General features: G+C 83.4%; 1 protein-coding gene across 1 annotated transcript in view; it reads left to right on the top strand.

Annotated features, from left to right (window-relative positions):
- Positions 1–335: 335 nt before the first annotated feature.
- Positions 336–16978, top strand: part of tmem128 (transmembrane protein 128) — a 28729-nt gene continuing 12086 nt past the window's right edge. The window contains exon 1 of the mRNA XM_041201441.1: positions 336–492. Coding sequence (XP_041057375.1) covers positions 393–492 — 100 coding nt within the window. The 5' untranslated portion in view covers positions 336–392. The remainder of the gene's footprint in view (positions 493–16978) is intronic.

The raw sequence follows: 16978 nt of genomic DNA, 5'->3' as shown, positions 1-16978 counted from the left end.
CCCCACCCCCACCCACCTACACCCACCTACACCCACCTTAAACCAGCTTATATTCACCCCTCCTAATATTACTCAGTTCTGTTGAAGGGTCATGAGGACTCGAAACGTTAACTCAGACCTGCTGAGTTTTTCCAGATATTTTTGTTTTTGTTTTAGATTTACAGCATCCGCAGATTTTTGCTTTTATCTGCACTGATTTATATCCTGGTTGGGCTGCGCTTCGGTGCATTATAGCTTGGATAAACTTATACCCCGGCAGAATCAACCCGGGGTAGAGAGGGCGGCGCCGGCGAGTACTCCCCGGGGTGGAATGGGTTGTGACGCTTTCGTAGGCCCCGCCTCTTCTGATGTTGAGCGTGTACACGCCATGACGTCACAGGGCATGAAACAAGATGGCGGCGGACCCGGAGTCACTGATCCGCTTACGGCATCAGTTCCGAGCGGAGGCACCTGCTGCAGTTCCCAGGGAATTTGTGCGGCCTGGGGCAGGAGGTGAGAGGAAATTGCTGCATTTTTTACTGGAGCCAAGTCAGTGGGGGGCGGGAAATAGGTGGAGCTTCTGCGGGCCGGAAAACTCCAGAGCTCCTCTCCCCCACCCCCGCCCCCTGCCCACCCCAGGGCTGCCCTCCCGCACTGTCTTCCCGCCCCTGGCCTGCCCTGCCCATGCCTCCCACCACCTGCTCTACCTCCCCTATCCACCCGCCCGGTCCCGCCACCTCCCTCCCCACCTCCCCTCCCCTCCCCCCCTCCTCTCCCCTCTCCTCCCGCCCTGCCCTCCCCTCCTCTCCCTGCCTCTCCCTCCCCTCCACTCCTCTCTCCTCCCGCCCTGCCCTCCCCTCCTCTCCCTGCCCTCCCCTCCTCTCCCTGCCCTCCCCTCCCCTCCCCTCCTCTCCCTGCCCTCCCCTCCCCTCCTCTCCCTGCCCTCCCCTCCCCTCCTCTCCCTGCCCTCCCCTCCCCTCCACTCCACTCCTCCTCCCTCCCCACCCGCCCCCCCCTGGCTCGCCCTCCCCTCCCGCCCCCCCCGGCTCGCCCTCCCCTCCATCCCCCCCCTGGCTCGCCCTCCCCTCCATCCCCCCCCTGGCTCGCCCTCCCCTCCCGCCCCCCCCCCTGGCTCGCCCTGCCCTCCCGCCCCCCCCCCCCCCCCCGGCTCGCCCCCCCCCCCCCCCCCCCCCCCCGGCCCGCCCTCCCCTCCCCTCCCCTCCCCTCCCGCCCTCCCTCCCCTCCCCTCCCCTCCCCTCCCCTCCTGGCCCTCCCCTCCCCTCCCCTCCTGGCCCTCCCCTCCCCTCCCGGCCGGCCCTCCCTCCCCTCCCCTCCCCTCCCGGCCGGCCCTCCCTCCCCTCCCCTCCCCTCCCGGCCGGCCCTCCCTCCCCTCCCCTCCCCTTCCCTCCCGGCCCTCCCTCCCCTCCCCTCCCCTTCCCTCCCGGCCCGCCCTCCCTCCCCTCCCCTTCCCTCCCGGCCCGCCCTCCCTCCCCTCCCCTTCCCTCCCTCCCCTCCCCTTCCCTCCCTCCCCTCCCCTCCCTCCCGGCCCGCCCTCCCTCCCCTCCCCTCCCCTCCCCTCCCCGCCCGGCCCTCCCTCCCTCCCCTCCCCTCCCGGCCCGCCCTCCCTCCCCTCCCCTCCCGGCCCGCCCTCCCTCCCCTCCCCTCCCGGCCCGCCCTCCCTCCCCTCCCCTCCCGGCCCTCCCCTCCCCTCCCCTCCCGGCCCGCCCTCCCTCCCCTCCCCTCCCCTCCCCTCCCGGCCCGCCCTCCCTCCCCTCCCCTCCCGGCCCGCCCTCCCTCCCCTCCCCTCCCGGCCCGCCCTCCCTCCCCTCCCCTCCCGGCCCGCCCTCCCTCCCCTCCCCTCCCGGCCCTCCCCTCCCCTCCCCTCCCCTCCCGGCCCGCCCTCCCTCCCCTCCCCTCCCCTCCCCTCCCGGCCCGCCCTCCCTCCCCTCCCCTCCCCTCCCGGCCCGCCCTCCCTCCCCTCCCCTCCCCTCCCGGCCCGCCCTCCCTCCCCTCCCCTCCCCTCCCGGCCCGCCCTCCCTCCCCTCCCCTCCCCTCCCGGCCCGCCCTCCCTCCCCTCCCCTCCCCTCCCCTCCCGGCCCGCCCTCCCTCCCCTCCCCTCCCCTCCCGGCCCGCCCTCCCTCCCCTCCCCTCCCCTCCCGGCCCGCCCTCCCTCCCCTCCCCTCCCCTCCCGGCCCGCCCTCCCTCCCCTCCCCTCCCCTCCCGGCCCGCCCTCCCTCCCCTCCCCTCCCCTCCCGGCCCGCCCTCCCTCCCCTCCCCTCCCCTCCCGGCCCGCCCTCCCTCCCCTCCCCTCCCCTCCCGGCCCGCCCGCCCTCCCCTCCCCTCCCCTCCCGGCCCGCCCTCCCTCCCCTCCCCTCCCCTCCCGGCCCGCCCTCCCTCCCCTCCCCTCCCGGCCCGCCCTCCCTCCCCTCCCCTCCCGGCCCGCCCTCCCTCCCTCCCCTCCCCTCCCGGCCCGCCCTCCCTCCCCTCCCCTCCCGGCCCGCCCTCCCTCCCCTCCCCTCCCTCCACTCCCCTCCACTCCCCTCCACTCCCCTCCCGGCCCTCCCCTCCCCTCCCTCCACTCCCCTCCCTCCACTCCCCTCCCCTCCCGGCCCTCCCTCCCCTCCCCTCCCGGCCCGCCCTCCCTCCCCTCCCCTCCCGGCCCGCCCTCCCTCCCCTCCACTCCCCTCCCCTCCCCTCCCGGCCCGCCCTCCCTCCCCTCCCGGCCCGCCCTCCCTCCCCTCCCGGCCCGCCCTCCCTCCCCTCCCCTCCCGGCCCGCCCTCCCTCCCCTCCCCTCCCGGCCCGCCCTCCCTCCCCTCCCCTCCCGGCCCGCCCTCCCTCCCCTCCCCTCCCGGCCCGCCCTCCCTCCCCTCCCCTCCCGGCCCGCCCTCCCTCCCCTCCCCTCCCGGCCCGCCCTCCCTCCCCTCCCCTCCCGGCCCGCCCTCCCTCCCCTCCCCTCCCGGCCCGCCCTCCCTCCCCTCCCCTCCCGGCCCGCCCTCCCTCCCCTCCCCTCCCGGCCCGCCCTCCCTCCCCTCCCCTCCCGGCCCGCCCTCCCTCCCCTCCCCTCCCGGCCCGCCCTCCCTCCCCTCCCCTCCCGGCCCCCCCTCCCTCCCTCCCGGCCCCCCCGGCCCGCCCTCCCCTCCCCTCCCCTCCCGGCCCCCCCGGCTCGCCCTCCCCTCCCGCTCCCCCCCCCCCCCCCCCCGGCTCGCCCTCCCCTCCCGCCCCCCACCCTGGCTCGCCCCCCCCACCCCCGGCTCGCCCTCCCCTGCCGCCCACCCCCTGGCTCGCCCTCCCCTGCCGCCCCCACCCTGGCTCGCCCTCCCCTCCCTCCCCTCCCTCCCCTCCCTCCCCTCCCTCCCCTCCCCCCCCTCCCTCCCCTCCCACCCCTCCCTCCCCTCCCCGCCCTCCCTCCCCTCCCCGCCCTCCCTCCCCTCCCTCCCCTCCCCGCCCTCCCTCTTCTCCCCGCCCTCCCTCCCTCTCCTCCCTCCCTCTCGTCCCTCCCCTCCCCTCCCGGCCCGCCCTCCCTCCCCTCCCCTCCCGGCCCGCCCTCCCCTCCCCTCCCGGCCCGCCCTCCCCTCCCCTCCCCTCCCGGCCCGCCCTCCCCTCCCCTCCCCTCCCGGCCCGCCCTCCCCTCCCCTCCCGGCCCGCCCTCCCCTCCCCTCCCGGCCCTCCCTCCCCTCCCCTCCCCTCCCGACCCGCCCTCCCCTCCCCTCCCCTCCCGGCCCGCCCCCCCCCCCCCTCCCCCCCCCTCCCCCCCCCCTCCCCCCCTCCCCTCCCCTCCCCTCCCATCCCCTCCCCCCCCCTCCCCCCCCCTCCCCCCCCTACACCCCTCCCCTCCCCTCCCCTCCCCCCCTCCCCTCCCCTCCCCTCCCCCCCTCCCCTCCCCTCCCCTCCCCCCCTCCCCTCCCCTCCCCCCCTCCCCTCCCCTCCCCCCCTCCCCTCCCCTCCCCCCCCTCCCCTCCTCCCCTCCCCTCCTGAGCCCCTTCCCTAACCCCGCCCCCTCCCCTCTCCAGCCCCTCCCCTCCCCTCCTGAGCCCCTTCCCTAGCCCCGCCCCCCTCCCCTCTCCAGCCCTGCCCCTCCCCTCCTGAGCCACATCCCTAGCCCCTCCCCTCCCCTCCCGACCCCCGCCCTCCCCTCCCCTCCCGACCCCCGCCCTCCCCTCCCCTCCCGACCCCCGCCCTCCCCTCCCCTCCCGACCCCCGCCCTCCCCTCCCCTCCCGACCCCCGCCCTCCCCTCCCCTCCCGACCCCCGCCCTCCCCTCCCCTCCCGACCCCCGCCCTCCCCTCCCCTCCCGACCCCCGCCCTCCCCTCCCCTCCCGACCCCTGCCCTCCCCTCCCCTCCCGACCCCCGCCCTCCCCTCCCCTCCCGACCCCCGCCCTCCCCTCCCGACCCCCGCCCTCCCCTCCCCTCCCGACCCCCGCCCTCCCCTCCCCTCCCGACCCCCGCCCTCCCCTCCCCTCCCGACCCCCGCCCTCCCCTCCCCTCCCGACCCCCGCCCTCCCCTCCCCTCCCGACCCCCGCCCTCCCCTCCCCTCCCGACCCCCGCCCTCCCCCTCCCCTCCCGACCCCCGCCCTCCCCTCCCCTCCCGACCCCCGCCCTCCCCTCCCCTCCCGACCCCCGCCCTCCCCTCCCCTCCCGACCCCCGCCCTCCCCTCCCGACCCCCCGCCCTCCCCTCCCCTCCCGACCCCCGCCCTCCCCTCCCCTCCCGACCCCCGCCCTCCCCTCCCCTCCCGACCCCCGCCCTCCCCTCCCCTCCCGACCCCCGCCCTCCCCTCCCCTCCCGACCCCCGCCCTCCCCTCCCCTCCCGACCCCCGCCCTCCCCTCCCCTCCCGACCCCCGCCCTCCCCTCCCCTCCCGACCCCCGCCCTCCCCTCCCCTCCCGACCCCCGCCCTCCCCTCCCCTCCCGACCCCCGCCCTCCCCTCCCCTCCCGACCCCCGCCCTCCCCTCCCCTCCCGACCCCCGCCCTCCCCTCCCCTCCCGACCCCCGCCCTCCCCTCCCCTCCCGACCCCCGCCCTCCCTCCCCTCCCCTCCCGACCCCCGCCCTCCCCTCCCCTCCCGACCCCCGCCCTCCCCTCCCCTCCCGACCCCCGCCCTCCCCTCCCCTCCCGACCCCCGCCCTCCCCTCCCCTCCCGACCCCCGCCCTCCCCTCCCCTCCCGACCCCCGCCCTCCCCTCCCCTCCCGACCCCCGCCCTCCCCTCCCCACCCGACCCCCGCCCTCCCCTCCCCTCCCGACCCCCGCCCTCCCCTCCCCTCCCGACCCCCGCCCTCCCCTCCCCTCCCGACCCCCGCCCTCCCCTCCCCTCCCGACCCCCGCCCTCCCCTCCCCTCCCGACCCCCCCCCTCCCCTCCCCTCCCGACCCCCCCCCCTCCCCTCCCCTCCCGACCCCCCCCCTCCCCTCCCCTCCCGAGCCCCCCCCTCCCCTCCCCTCCCGAGCCCCCCCCTCCCCTCCCCTCCCGAGCCCCCCCCTCCCCTCCCCTCCCGAGCCCCCCCCTCCCCTCCCCTCCCGAGCCCCCCCCTCCCCTCCCCTCCCGAGCCCCCCCCTCCCCTCCCCTCCCGAACCCTCCCCTCCCCTCCCGAGCCCCGCCCTCCCCTCCCCTCCCGAGCCCCTCCCCTCCCTCCCCTCCCCTCCCGAGCCCCGCCCTCCCCTCCCCAGCCCCGCCCTCCCCTCCCCTCCCGAGCCCCGCCCTCCCCTCCCCTCCCGAGCCCCGCCCTCCCCTCCCCTCCCGAGCCCCGCCCTCCCCTCCCCTCCCGAGCCCCGCCCTCCCCTCCCCTCCCGAGCCCCGCCCTCCCCTCCCCTCCCGAGCCCCGCCCTCCCCTCCCCTCCCGAGCCCCGCCCTCCCCTCCCCTCCCGAGCCCCGCCCTCCCGGCCGGCCCTCCCTCCCTCCGCTCCCCTCCCGGCCCGCCCTCCCTCCCCTCCCCTCCCCTCCCGGCCGGCCCTCCCTCCCCTCCCCTCCCGGCCCGCCCTCCCTCCCCTCCCCTCCCCTCCCCTCCCGGCCCGCCCTCCCTCCCCTCCCCTCCCATCCCGGCCCGCCCTCCCTCCCTCCCCTCCCCTCCCGGCCCGCCCTCCCTCCCTCCCCTCCCCTCCCGGCCCGCCCTCCCTCCCTCCCCTCCCCTCCCGGCCCGCCCTCCCTCCCTCCCCTCCCCTCCCGGCCCGCCCTCCCTCCCCTCCCCTCCCGGCCCGCCCTCCCTCCCCTCCCCTCCCGGCCCGCCCTCCCTCCCCTCCCCTCCCGGCCCGCCCTCCCTCCCCTCCCCTCCCGGCCCGCCCTCCCTCCCGGCCGGCCCTCCCTCCCTCCGCTCCCCTCCTGGCCCACCCTCCCTCCCCTCCCCTCCCCTCCCGGCCCGCCCTCCCTCCCCTCCCCTCCCGGCCCGCCCTCCCTCCCCTCCCCTCCCCTCCCGGCCCGCCCTCCCTCCCCTCCCCTCCCGGCCCGCCCTCCCTCCCCTCCCCTCCCGGCCCGCCCTCCCTCCCCTCCCCTCCCGGCCCGCCCTCCCTCCCCTCCCCTCCCGGCCCGCCCTCCCTCCCCTCCCCTCCCGGCCCGCCCTCCCCTCCCCTCCCCTCCCGGCCCGCCCTCCCTCCCCTCCCCCCCCCTTCCCCCCCCCTCCCCTCCCCTCCCCTCCCATCCCCTCCCCCCCCCTCCCCCCCCTACACCCCTCCCCCCCCTACCCCCCTCCCCTCCCCTCCCCTCCCCTCCCCCCCTCCCCTCCCCCCCTCCCCTCCCCTCCCGCCCTCCCCTCCCCTCCCCTCCCCCCCTCCCCTCCCCTCCCCTCCTCCCCTCCCCTCCTGAGCCCCTTCCCTAACCCCGCCCCCTCCCCTCTCCAGCCCCTCCCCTCCCCTCCTGAGCCCCTTCCCTAACCCCGCCCCCTCCCCTCTCCAGCCCTGCCCCTCCCCTCCTGAGCCACATCCCTAGCCCCTCCCCTCCCCTCCCGACCCCCGCCCTCCCCTCCCCTCCCGACCCCCGCCCTCCCCTCCCCTCCCGACCCCCGCCCTCCCCTCCCCTCCCGACCCCCGCCCTCCCCCTCCCCTCCCGACCCCCGCCCTCCCCTCCCCTCCCGACCCCCGCCCTCCCCTCCCCTCCCGACCCCCGCCCTCCCCTCCCCTCCCGACCCCCGCCCTCCCCTCCCCTCCCGACCCCCGCCCTCCCCTCCCCTCCCGACCCCCGCCCTCCCCTCCCCTCCCGACCCCCGCCCTCCCCTCCCCTCCCGACCCCCGCCCTCCCCTCCCCTCCCGACCCCCGCCCTCCCCTCCCCTCCCGACCCCCGCCCTCCCCTCCCCTCCCGACCCCCGCCCTCCCCTCCCCTCCCGACCCCCGCCCTCCCCTCCCCTCCCGACCCCCGCCCTCCCCTCCCCTCCCGACCCCCGCCCTCCCCTCCCCTCCCGACCCCCGCCCTCCCCTCCCCTCCCGACCCCCGCCCTCCCCTCCCCTCCCGACCCCCGCCTTCCCCTCCCCTCCCGACCCCCGCCCTCCCCTCCCCTCCCGACCCCCCGCCCTCCCCTCCCCTCCCGACCCCCGCCCTCCCCTCCCCTCCCGACCCCCGCCCTCCCCTCCCCTCCCGACCCCCGCCCTCCCCTCCCCTCCCGACCCCCGCCCTCCCCTCCCGACCCCCGCCCTCCCCTCCCCTCCCGACCCCCGCCCTCCCCTCCCCTCCCGACCCCCGCCCTCCCCTCCCCTCCCGACCCCCGCCCTCCCCTCCCCTCCCGACCCCCGCCCTCCCCTCCCCTCCCGACCCCCGCCCTCCCCTCCCCTCCCGACCCCCGCCCTCCCCTCCCCTCCCGACCCCCCCCCTCCCCTCCCCTCCCGACCCCCCCCCCCCCTCCCCTCCCGACCCCCCCCCTCCCCTCCCCTCCCGAGCCCCCCCCTCCCCTCCCCTCCCGAGCCCCCCCCCCTCCCCTCCCCTCCCGAGCCCCCCCCTCCCCTCCCCTCCCGAGCCCCCCCCTCCCCTCCCCTCCCGAACCCCCCCCTCCCCTCCCGAGCCCCGCCCTCCCCTCCCCTCCCGAGCCCCGCCCTCCCGGCCGGCCCTCCCTCCCTCCGCTCCCCTCCCGGCCCGCCCTCCCTCCCTCCGCTCCCCTCCCGGCCCGCCCTCCCTCCCCTCCCCTCCCCTCCCGGCCCTCCCTCCCCTCCCCTCCCCTCCCCTCCCCTCCCGGCCCGCCCTCCCTCCCCTCCCCTCCCCTCCCGGCCCGCCCTCCCTCCCCTCCCCTCCCCTCCCCTCCCGGCCCGCCCTCCCTCCCCTCCCCTCCCCTCCCCTCCCGGCCCGCCCTCCCTCCCTCCCCTCCCCTCCCGGCCCGCCCTCCCTCCCCTCCCCTCCCGGCCCGCCCTCCCTCCCCTCCCCTCCCGGCCCGCCCTCCCTCCCGGCCGGCCCTCCCTCCCTCCGCTCCCCTCCTGGCCCACCCTCCCTCCCCTCCCCTCCCCTCCCGGCCCGCCCTCCCTCCCCTCCCCTCCCGGCCCGCCCTCCCTCCCCTCCCCTCCCGGCCCGCCCTCCCTCCCCTCCCCTCCCGGCCCGCCCTCCCTCCCCTCCCCTCCCGGCCCGCCCTCCCTCCCCTCCCCTCCCGGCCCGCCCTCCCTCCCCTCCCCTCCCTCCCCCCCCCTCCCGGCCCGCCCTCCCTCCCCTCCCCTCCCCTCCCGGCCCGCCCTCCCTCCCCTCCCCTCCCCTCCCGGCCCGCCCTCCCTCCCCTCCCCTCCCCTCCCGGCCCGCCCTCCCTCCCCTCCCCTCCCGGCCCGCCCTCCCTCCCCTCCCCTCCCGGCCCGCCCTCCCTCCCCTCCCCTCCCCTCCCCTCCCTCCCGGCCCGCCCTCCCCTCCCCTCCCCTCCCCTCCCCTCCCCTCCCCTCCCGGCCCGCCCTCCCTCCCCTCCCCTCCCCTCCCCTCCAGGCCCGCCCTCCCTCCCCTCCCCTCCCCTCCCGGCCCGCCCTCCCTCCCCTCCCCTCCCGCCCTCCCCTCCCGCCCTCCCTCCCCTCCCCTCCCGGCCCGCCCTCCCTCCCCTCCCCTCCCGGCCCGCCCTCCCTCCCCTCCCCTCCCCTCCCGGCCCGCCCTCCCTCCCCTCCCCTCCCGGCCCGCCCTCCCTCCCCTCCCTCCCCTCCCGGCCCGCCCTCCCTCCCCTCCCTCCCCTCCCCTCCCGGCCCGCCCTCCCTCCCCTCCCCTCCCGGCCCGCCCTCCCTCCCCTCCCCTCCCGGCCCGCCCTCCCTCCCCTCCCCTCCCGGCCCGCCCTCCCTCCCCTCCCCTCCCGCCCGCCCTCCCTCCCCTCCCCTCCCGGCCCGCCCTCCCTCCCCCTCCCCTCCCGGCCCGCCCTCCCTCCCCTCCCCTCCCCTCCCGGCCCGCCCTCCCTCCCCTCCCCTCCCCTCCCGGCCCGCCCTCCCTCCCCTCCCGGCCCGCCCTCCCTCCCCTCCCCTCCCGGCCCGCCCTCCCTCCCCTCCCCTCCCGGCCCGCCCTCCCTCCCCTCCCCTCCCGGCCCGCCCTCCCTCCCCTCCCCTCCCGGCCCGCCCTCCCTCCCCTCCCCTCCCGCCCTCCCCTCCCGCCCTCCCTCCCCTCCCCTCCCGGCCCGCCCTCCCTCCCCTCCCCTCCCCTCCCGGCCCGCCCTCCCTCCCCTCCCCTCCCGGCCCGCCCTCCCTCCCCTCCCCTCCCGGCCCGCCCTCCCTCCCCTCCCCTCCCCTCCCGGCCCGCCCTCCCTCCCCTCCCCTCCCCTCCCGGCCCGCCCTCCCTCCCCTCCCCTCCCGGCCCGCCCCTCCCCTCCCCTCCCGGCCCGCCCCTCCCTCCCCTCCCCTCCCCTCCCGGCCCGCCCCTCCCTCCCCTCCCCTCCCGGCCCGCCCCTCCCTCCCCTCCCCTCCCCTCCCGCCGCCCGCCCTCCCCTCCCCTCCCCTCCCTCCCGGCCCGCCCTCCCTCCCCTCCCCTCCCCTCCCGGCCCGCCCTCCCTCCCCTCCCCTCCCCTCCCGGCCCTCCCCTCCCCTCCCCTCCCGGCCCGCCCTCCCTCCCCTCCCCTCCCCTCCCGGCCGGCCCTCCCTCCCCTCCCCTCCCCTCCCGGCCGGCCCTCCCTCCCCTCCCCTCCCCCTTCCCTCCCGGCCCGCCCTCCCACCCCTCCCCTCCCCTCCCGGCCCGCCCTCCCTCCCCTCCCCTTCCCTCCCGGCCCGCCCTCCCTCCCGGCCGCCTCCCTCCCCTCCCCTCCCCGCCCGGCCCGCCCTCCCTCCCCTCCCCTCCCGCCCGCCCTCCCCTCCCCTCCCCTCCGGCCCGCCCTCCCCCCCCCCCCCCCCCTCCCCTCCCCGCCCGCCCCGTCCTCCCCTCCCCTCCCGCCCGCCCTCCCTCCCCTCCCCTCCTCCACTCCCCTCCCTCCCCTCCCGGCCCGCCCTCCCCTCCCTCCCCCGCCCTCCCCTCCCTCCCCCCCCCGCCCCCCTCCCCTCCCTCCCCTCCCCTCCCCTCCCCTCCGCTCCCCTCCCCTCCCCTCCCGGCCCGCCCTCCCTCCCCTCCCCTCCCTCCCCTCCCCTCCCTCCACTCCCCTCCACTCCCCTCCCGTCCCACGCCCCTCCCTCCCCTCCCCTCCCTCCCCTCCCCTCCCGCCCGCCCTCCCTCCCCTCCCCTCCCGGCCCGCCCTCCCTCCCCTCCCCTCCCGGCCCGCCCTCCCTCCCCTCCCCTCCCCTCCCGGCCCGCCCTCCCTCCCCTCCCCTCCCGGCCCGCCCTCCCTCCCCTCCCCTCCCGGCCCGCCCTCCCTCCCCTCCCCTCCCGGCCCGCCCTCCCTCCCCTCCCCTCCCGGCCCGCCCTCCCTCCCCTCCCCTCCCGGCCCGCCCTCCCTCCCCTCCCCTCCCGGCCCGCCCTCCCTCCCCTCCCCTCCCGGCCCGCCCTCCCTCCCCTCCCCTCCCGGCCCGCCCTCCCTCCCCTCCCCTCCCGGCCCGCCCTCCCTCCCCTCCCCTCCCGGCCCGCCCTCCCTCCCCTCCCCTCCCGGCCCGCCCTCCCTCCCCTCCCCTCCCGGCCCGCCCTCCCTCCCCTCCCCTCCCGGCCCGCCCTCCCTCCCCTCCCCTCCCGGCCCGCCCTCCCTCCCCTCCCCTCCCGGCCCGCCCTCCCTCCCCTCCCCTCCCGGCCCGCCCTCCCTCCCCTCCCCTCCCCTCCCGGACCGCCCTCCCTCCCCTCCCGGCCCGCCCTCCCTCCCCTCCCCTCCCGGCCCGCCCTCCCTCCCCTCCCCTCCCGGCCCGCCCTCCCTCCCCTCCCCTCCCGGCCCGCCCTCCCTCCCCTCCCCTCCCGGCCCGCCCTCCCTCCCCTCCCCTCCCGGCCCGCCCTCCCTCCCCTCCCCTCCCGCCCTCCCCTCCCGCCCTCCCTCCCCTCCCCTCCCGGCCCGCCCTCCCTCCCCTCCCCTCCCCACCCGGCCCGCCCTCCCTCCCCTCCCCTCCCCACCCGGCCCGCCCTCCCTCCCCTCCCCTCCCGGCCCGCCCTCCCTCCCCTCCCCTCCCCTCCCGGCCCGCCCTCCCTCCCCTCCCCTCCCCTCCCGGCCCGCCCTCCCTCCCCTCCCCTCCCGGCCCGCCCCTCCCCTCCCCTCCCGGCCCGCCCCTCCCTCCCCTCCCCTCCCCTCCCGGCCCGCCCCTCCCTCCCCTCCCCTCCCCTCCCGGCCCGCCCCTCCCTCCCCTCCCCTCCCGGCCCGCCCCTCCTCCCCTCCCCTCCCCTCCCGGCCCGCCCTCCCTCCCCTCCCGGCCCGCCCTCCCTCCCCTCCCCTCCCCTCCCGGCCCTCCCCTCCCCTCCCCTCCCGGCCCGCCCTCCCTCCCCTCCCCTCCCCTCCCGGCCGGCCCTCCCTCCCCTCCCCTCCCCTTCCCTCCCGGCCCGCCCTCCCACCCCTCCCCTTCCTTCCCGGCCCGCCCTCCCTCCCCTCCCCTTCCCTCCCGGCCCGCCCTCCCTCCCGGCCCGCCCTCCCTCCCCTCCCCTCCCCGCCCGGCCCGCCCTCCCTCCCCTCCCCTCCCGGCCCGCCCTCCCTCCCCTCCCCTCCCGGCCCGCCCTCCCTCCCCTCCCCTCCCGGCCCGCCCTCCCTCCCCTCCCGGCCCGCCCTCCCTACCCTCCCCTCCCTCCACTCCCCTCCACTCCCCTCCCGGCCCGCCCTCCCCTCCCCTCCCTCCCTCCCCTCCCTCCACTCCCCTCCACTCCCCTCCCGGCCCGCCCTCCCTCCCCTCCCCTCCCTCCCCTCCCCTCCCCTCCCGGCCCGCCCTCCCTCCCCTCCCCTCCCGGCCCGCCCTCCCTCCCCTCCCCTCCCGGCCCGCCCTCCCTCCCCTCCCCTCCCGGCCCGCCCTCCCTCCCCTCCCCTCCCGGCCCGCCCTCCCTCCCCTCCCCTCCCGGCCCGCCCTCCCTCCCCTCCCCTCCCGGCCCGCCCTCCCTCCCCTCCCCTCCCCTCCCGGCCCGCCCTCCCTCCCCTCCCCTCCCGGCCCGCCCTCCCTCCCCTCCCCTCCCGGCCCGCCCTCCCTCCCCTCCCCTCCCGGCCCGCCCTCCCTCCCCTCCCCTCCCGGCCCGCCCTCCCTCCCCTCCCCTCCCGGCCCGCCCTCCCTCCCCTCCCCTCCCGGCCCGCCCTCCCTCCCCTCCCCTCCCGGCCCGCCCTCCCTCCCCTCCCCTCCCGGCCCGCCCTCCCTCCCCTCCCCTCCCGGCCCGCCCCTCCCTCCCCTCCCCTCCCGGCCCGCCCTCCCTCCCCTCCCCTCCCGGCCCGCCCTCCCTCCCCTCCCCTCCCGGCCCCCCTCCCTCCCCTCCCCTCCCCGGCCCGCCCTCCCTCCCGCCCGGCCCCCCCGGCCCGCCCTCCCCTCCCCCCCCCCCCCCCGGCCTCGCCTCCCCTCCCGCCCCCCCCCCGCTCCCCTCCCCTGCCGCCCCCCCCTGGCCGCCTCCCCTCCCCTCCCCTCCCCTCCCCCCCTCCCCTCCCTCCCCTCCCCGCCCTCCCCTCCCTCCCTCCCTCCCCCCTCCCTCCCTGCCCCCTCCCCGCCCTCCCCTCCCTCCCTCCTCCTCCCTCTCTCCCTCCCTCCCCTCCCTCCCTCCCTCCCCTCCCCTCCCGGCCCGCCCTCCCTCCCCTCCCCTCCCGGCCCGCCCTCCTCTCCCCCCTCCCCTCCCGGCCCGCCCTCCCCTCCCCTCCCGGCCCTCCCTCCCTCCCCTCCCTCTCCCGTCCCGCCCTCCTCCCTCCCGGCCCTCCCCCCGCCCTCCCTCCCGACCCGCCCCTCCCCTCCCCTCCCCTCCCCCTCCCCCTCCCGGCCCGCCCCCCTCCCCTCCCCCCCCCTCCCTCCCTCCCCTCCCCTCCCGGCCCCCCCCTCCCCTCCCCCCCCTCCCCCCCCCCCCCCCCCCTCCCCTCCCCTCCCCCCCTCCTCCCCTCCCCTCCCTCCCCTTCCCTCCCTCCCCCTCCCCGGCCCTCCCCTCCCCTCCCCCCCTCCCTCCCCTCCCCTCCTCCCCTCCCCTCCTGGCCCCTCCTCCCCTCCCCCTCCCCGCCCGCCCCCCCTCCCCTCCCGGCCCCGTCCCTGCCCCCGCCCCCTCCCCTCCCGCCCGCCCCTCCCCTCCTGCCCTCCCTCCCCACCCCCCGCCCTCCCTCCCTCCGACCCCCGCCCTCCCCTCCCCTCCCGACCCCCGCCCTCCCTCCCCTCCCGACCCCCGCCCCTCCCTCCCCTCCCGCCCCCGCCCTCCCTCCCCTCCCGACCCCCGCCCCTCCCTCCCTTCCCGACCCCGCCCTCCCCTCCCCTCCCTCCCCCGCCCTCCCCTCCCCTCCCGACCCCGCCCTCCCCTCCCCTCCCTCCCCCGCCCTCCCCTCCCCTCCCGACCCCCGCCCTCCCTCCCCTCCCGACCCCCCCGCCCTCCCCCTCCCCTCCCGACCCCGCCCTCCCCTCCCCTCCCGACCCCGCCCTCTCCCTCCCCTCCCGACCCCCCCTCCCCTCCCTCCCGACCCCGCCCTCCCCTCCCCTCCCGACCCCCGCCCTCCCCTCCCCTCCCGACCCCGCCCTCCCCTCCCCTCCCGACCCCCGCCCTCCCCTCCCCTCCCGACCCCCGCCCTCCCCTCCCCTCCCGACCCCGCCCTCCCCTCCCCTCCCCGACCCCCGCCCTCCCCTCCCCTCCCGACCCCGCCCTCCCCTCCCCCCGCCCCCCCCCCCCCCCCCCCCCCCCCCCCCCCCCCCCCCCACCCCCCCCCCCCCCCCCCCCCCCCCCCCCCCCCCCCCCCCCCCCCCCCCCTCTCCCCCCCCCCCCCCCCCCCCCCCCCCCCCCCCCCCCCCCCCCCCCCCCCCCCCCCCCCCCCCCCCCCCCCCCCCCCCCCCCCCCCCCCCCCCCCCCCCCCCCCCCCCCCCCCCCCCCCCCCCCCCCCCACCCCCCCCCCCCCCCCCCCCCCCCCCCCCCCCCCCCCCCCCCCACCCCCCCCCCCCCCACCCCCCCCCCCCCCCCCACCCCCCCCCCCCCCCCCCCCCCCCCCCCCCCCCACCCCCCCCCCCCCCCCCCCCCCCCCCCCCCCCCCCCCCCCCCCCCCCCCCCCCCCCCCCCCCCCCCCCCCCCCCCCCCCCCCCCCCCCCCCCCCCCCCCCCCCCCCCCCCCCCCCCCCCCCCCCCCCCCCCCCCCCCCCCCCCCCCCCCCCCCCCCCCCCCCCCCCCCCCCCCCCCCCCCCTCCCCCCCCCCCCCCCCCCCCCCCCCCCCCCCCCCCCCCCCCCCACCCCCCCCCCCCCCCCCCCCCCCCCCCCCCCCCCCCCCCCCCCCCCCCCCCCCCCCCCCCCCCCCCCCCCCCCCCCCCCCCCCCCCCCCCCCCCCCCCCCCCCCCCCCCCCCCCCCCCCCCCCCCCCCCCCCCCCCCCCCCCCCCCCCCCCCCCCCCCCCCCCCCCCCCCCCCCCCCCCCCCCCCCCCCCCCCCCCCCCCCCCCCCCCCCCCCCCCCCCCCCCCCCCCCCCCCCCCCCCCCCCCCCCCCCCCCCCCCCCCCCCCCCCCCCCCCCCCCCCCCCCCCCCCCCCCCCCCCCCCCCCCCCCCCCCCCCCCCCCCCCCCCCCCCCCCCCCCCCCCCCCCCCCCCCCCCCCCCTCCCCCCCCCCCCCCCCCCCCCCCCCCCCCCCGCCCTCCCCTCCCCTCCCGACCCCCGCCCTCCCCTCCCCTCCCGACCCCCGCCCTCCCCTCCCCTCCCGACCCCCGCCCTCCCCTCCCCTCCCGACCCCCGCCCTCCCCTCCCCTCCCGACCCCCGCCCTCCCCTCCCCTCCCGACCCCCGCCCTCCCCTCCCCTCCCGACCCCCGCCCTCCCCTCCCCTCCCGACCCCCGCCCTCCCCTCCCCTCCCGACCCCCGCCCTCCCCTCCCCTCCCGACCCCCGCCCTCCCCTCCCCTCCCGACCCCCGCCCTCCCCTCCCCTCCCGACCCCCGCCCTCCCCTCCCCTCCCGACCCCCGCCCTCCCCTCCCCTCCCGACCCCCGCCCTCCCCTCCCCTCCCGACCCCCGCCCTCCCCTCCCCTCCCGACCCCCGCCCTCCCCTCCCCTCCCGACCCCCGCCCTCCCCTCCCCTCCCGACCCCCGCCCTCCCCTCCCCTCCCGACCCCCGCCCTCCCCTCCCCTCCCGACCCCCGCCCTCCCCTCCCCTCCCGACCCCCGCCCTCCCCTCCCCTCCCGACCCCCGCCCTCCCCTCCCCTCCCGACCCCCGCCCTCCCCTCCCCTCCCGACCCCCGCCCTCCCCTCCCCTCCCGACCCCCGCCCTCCCCTCCCCTCCCGACCCCCGCCCTCCCCTCCCCTCCCGACCCCCGCCCTCCCCTCCCCTCCCGACCCCCGCCCTCCCCTCCCCTCCCGAGCCCCCGCCCTCCCCTCCCCTCCCGAGCCCCGCCCTCCCCTCCCCTCCCGACCCCCGCCCTCCCCTCCCCTCCCGAGCCCCCGCCCTCCCCTCCCCTCCCGAGCCCCGCCCTCCCCTCCCCTCCCGAGCCCCCGCCCTCCCCTCCCCTCCCGAGCCCCCGCCCTCCCCTCCCCTCCCGAGCCCCGCCCTCCCCTCCCCTCCCGAGCCCCGCCCTCCCCTCCCCTCCCGAGCCCCGCCCTCCCCTCCCCTCCCGAGCCCGCCCTCCCCTCCCCTCCCGAGCCCCGCCCTCCCCTCCCCTCCCGAGCCCCGCCCTCCCCTCGCCTCCCGAGCCCCGCCCTCCCCTCGCCTCCCGAGCCCCGCCCTCCCCTCGCCTCCCGAGCCCCGCCCTCCCCTCGCCTCCCGAGCCCCGCCCTCCCCTCGCCTCCCGAGCCCCGCCCTCCCCTCGCCTCCCGAGCCCCGCCCTCCCCTCGCCTCCCGAGCCCCGCCCTCCCCTCGCCTCCCGAGCCCCGCCCTCCCCTCGCCTCCCGAGCCCCGCCCTCCCCTCGCCTCCCGAGCCCCGCCCTCCCCTCGCCTCCCGAGCCCCGCCCTCCCCTCGCCTCCCGAGCCCCGCCCTCCCCTCGCCTCCCGAGCCCCGCCCTCCCCTCGCCTCCCGAGCCCCGCCCTCCCCTCGCCTCCCGAGCCCCGCCCTCCCCTCGCCTCCCGAGCCCCGCCCTCCCCTCGCCTCCCGAGCCCCGCCCTCCCCTCGCCTCCCGAGCCCCGCCCTCCCCTCGCCTCCCGAGCCCCGCCCTCCCCTCGCCTCCGAGCCCCGCCCTCCCCTCGCCTCCCGAGCCCCGCCCTCCCCTCGCCTCCCGAGCCCCGCCCTCCCCTCGCCTCCCGAGCCCCGCCCTCCCCTCGCCTCCCGAGCCCCGCCCTCCCCTCGCCTCCCGAGCCCCGCCCTCCCCTCGCCTCCCGAGCCCCGCCCTCCCCTCGCCTCCCGAGCCCCGCCCTCCCCTCGCCTCCCGAGCCCCGCCCTCCCCTCGCCTCCCGAGCCCCGCCCTCCCCTCGCCTCCCGAGCCCCGCCCTCCCCTCGCCTCCCGAGCCCCGCCCTCCCCTCGCCTCCCGAGCCCCGCCCTCCCCTCGCCTCCCGAGCCCCGCCCTCCCCTCGCCTCCCGAGCCCCGCCCTCCCCTCGCCTCCCGAGCCCCGCCCTCCCCTCGCCTCCCGAGCCCCGCCCTCCCCTCGCCTCCCGAGCCCCGCCCTCCCCTCGCCTCCCGAGCCCCGCCCTC

The sequence above is a fragment of the Carcharodon carcharias genome, chromosome 1 (assembly GCF_017639515.1).
Source record: "Carcharodon carcharias isolate sCarCar2 chromosome 1, sCarCar2.pri, whole genome shotgun sequence".
Classification (NCBI taxonomy): Eukaryota; Metazoa; Chordata; class Chondrichthyes; order Lamniformes; family Lamnidae; genus Carcharodon; species Carcharodon carcharias.
This window is presented reverse-complemented; position numbering and strand designations above follow the sequence as displayed.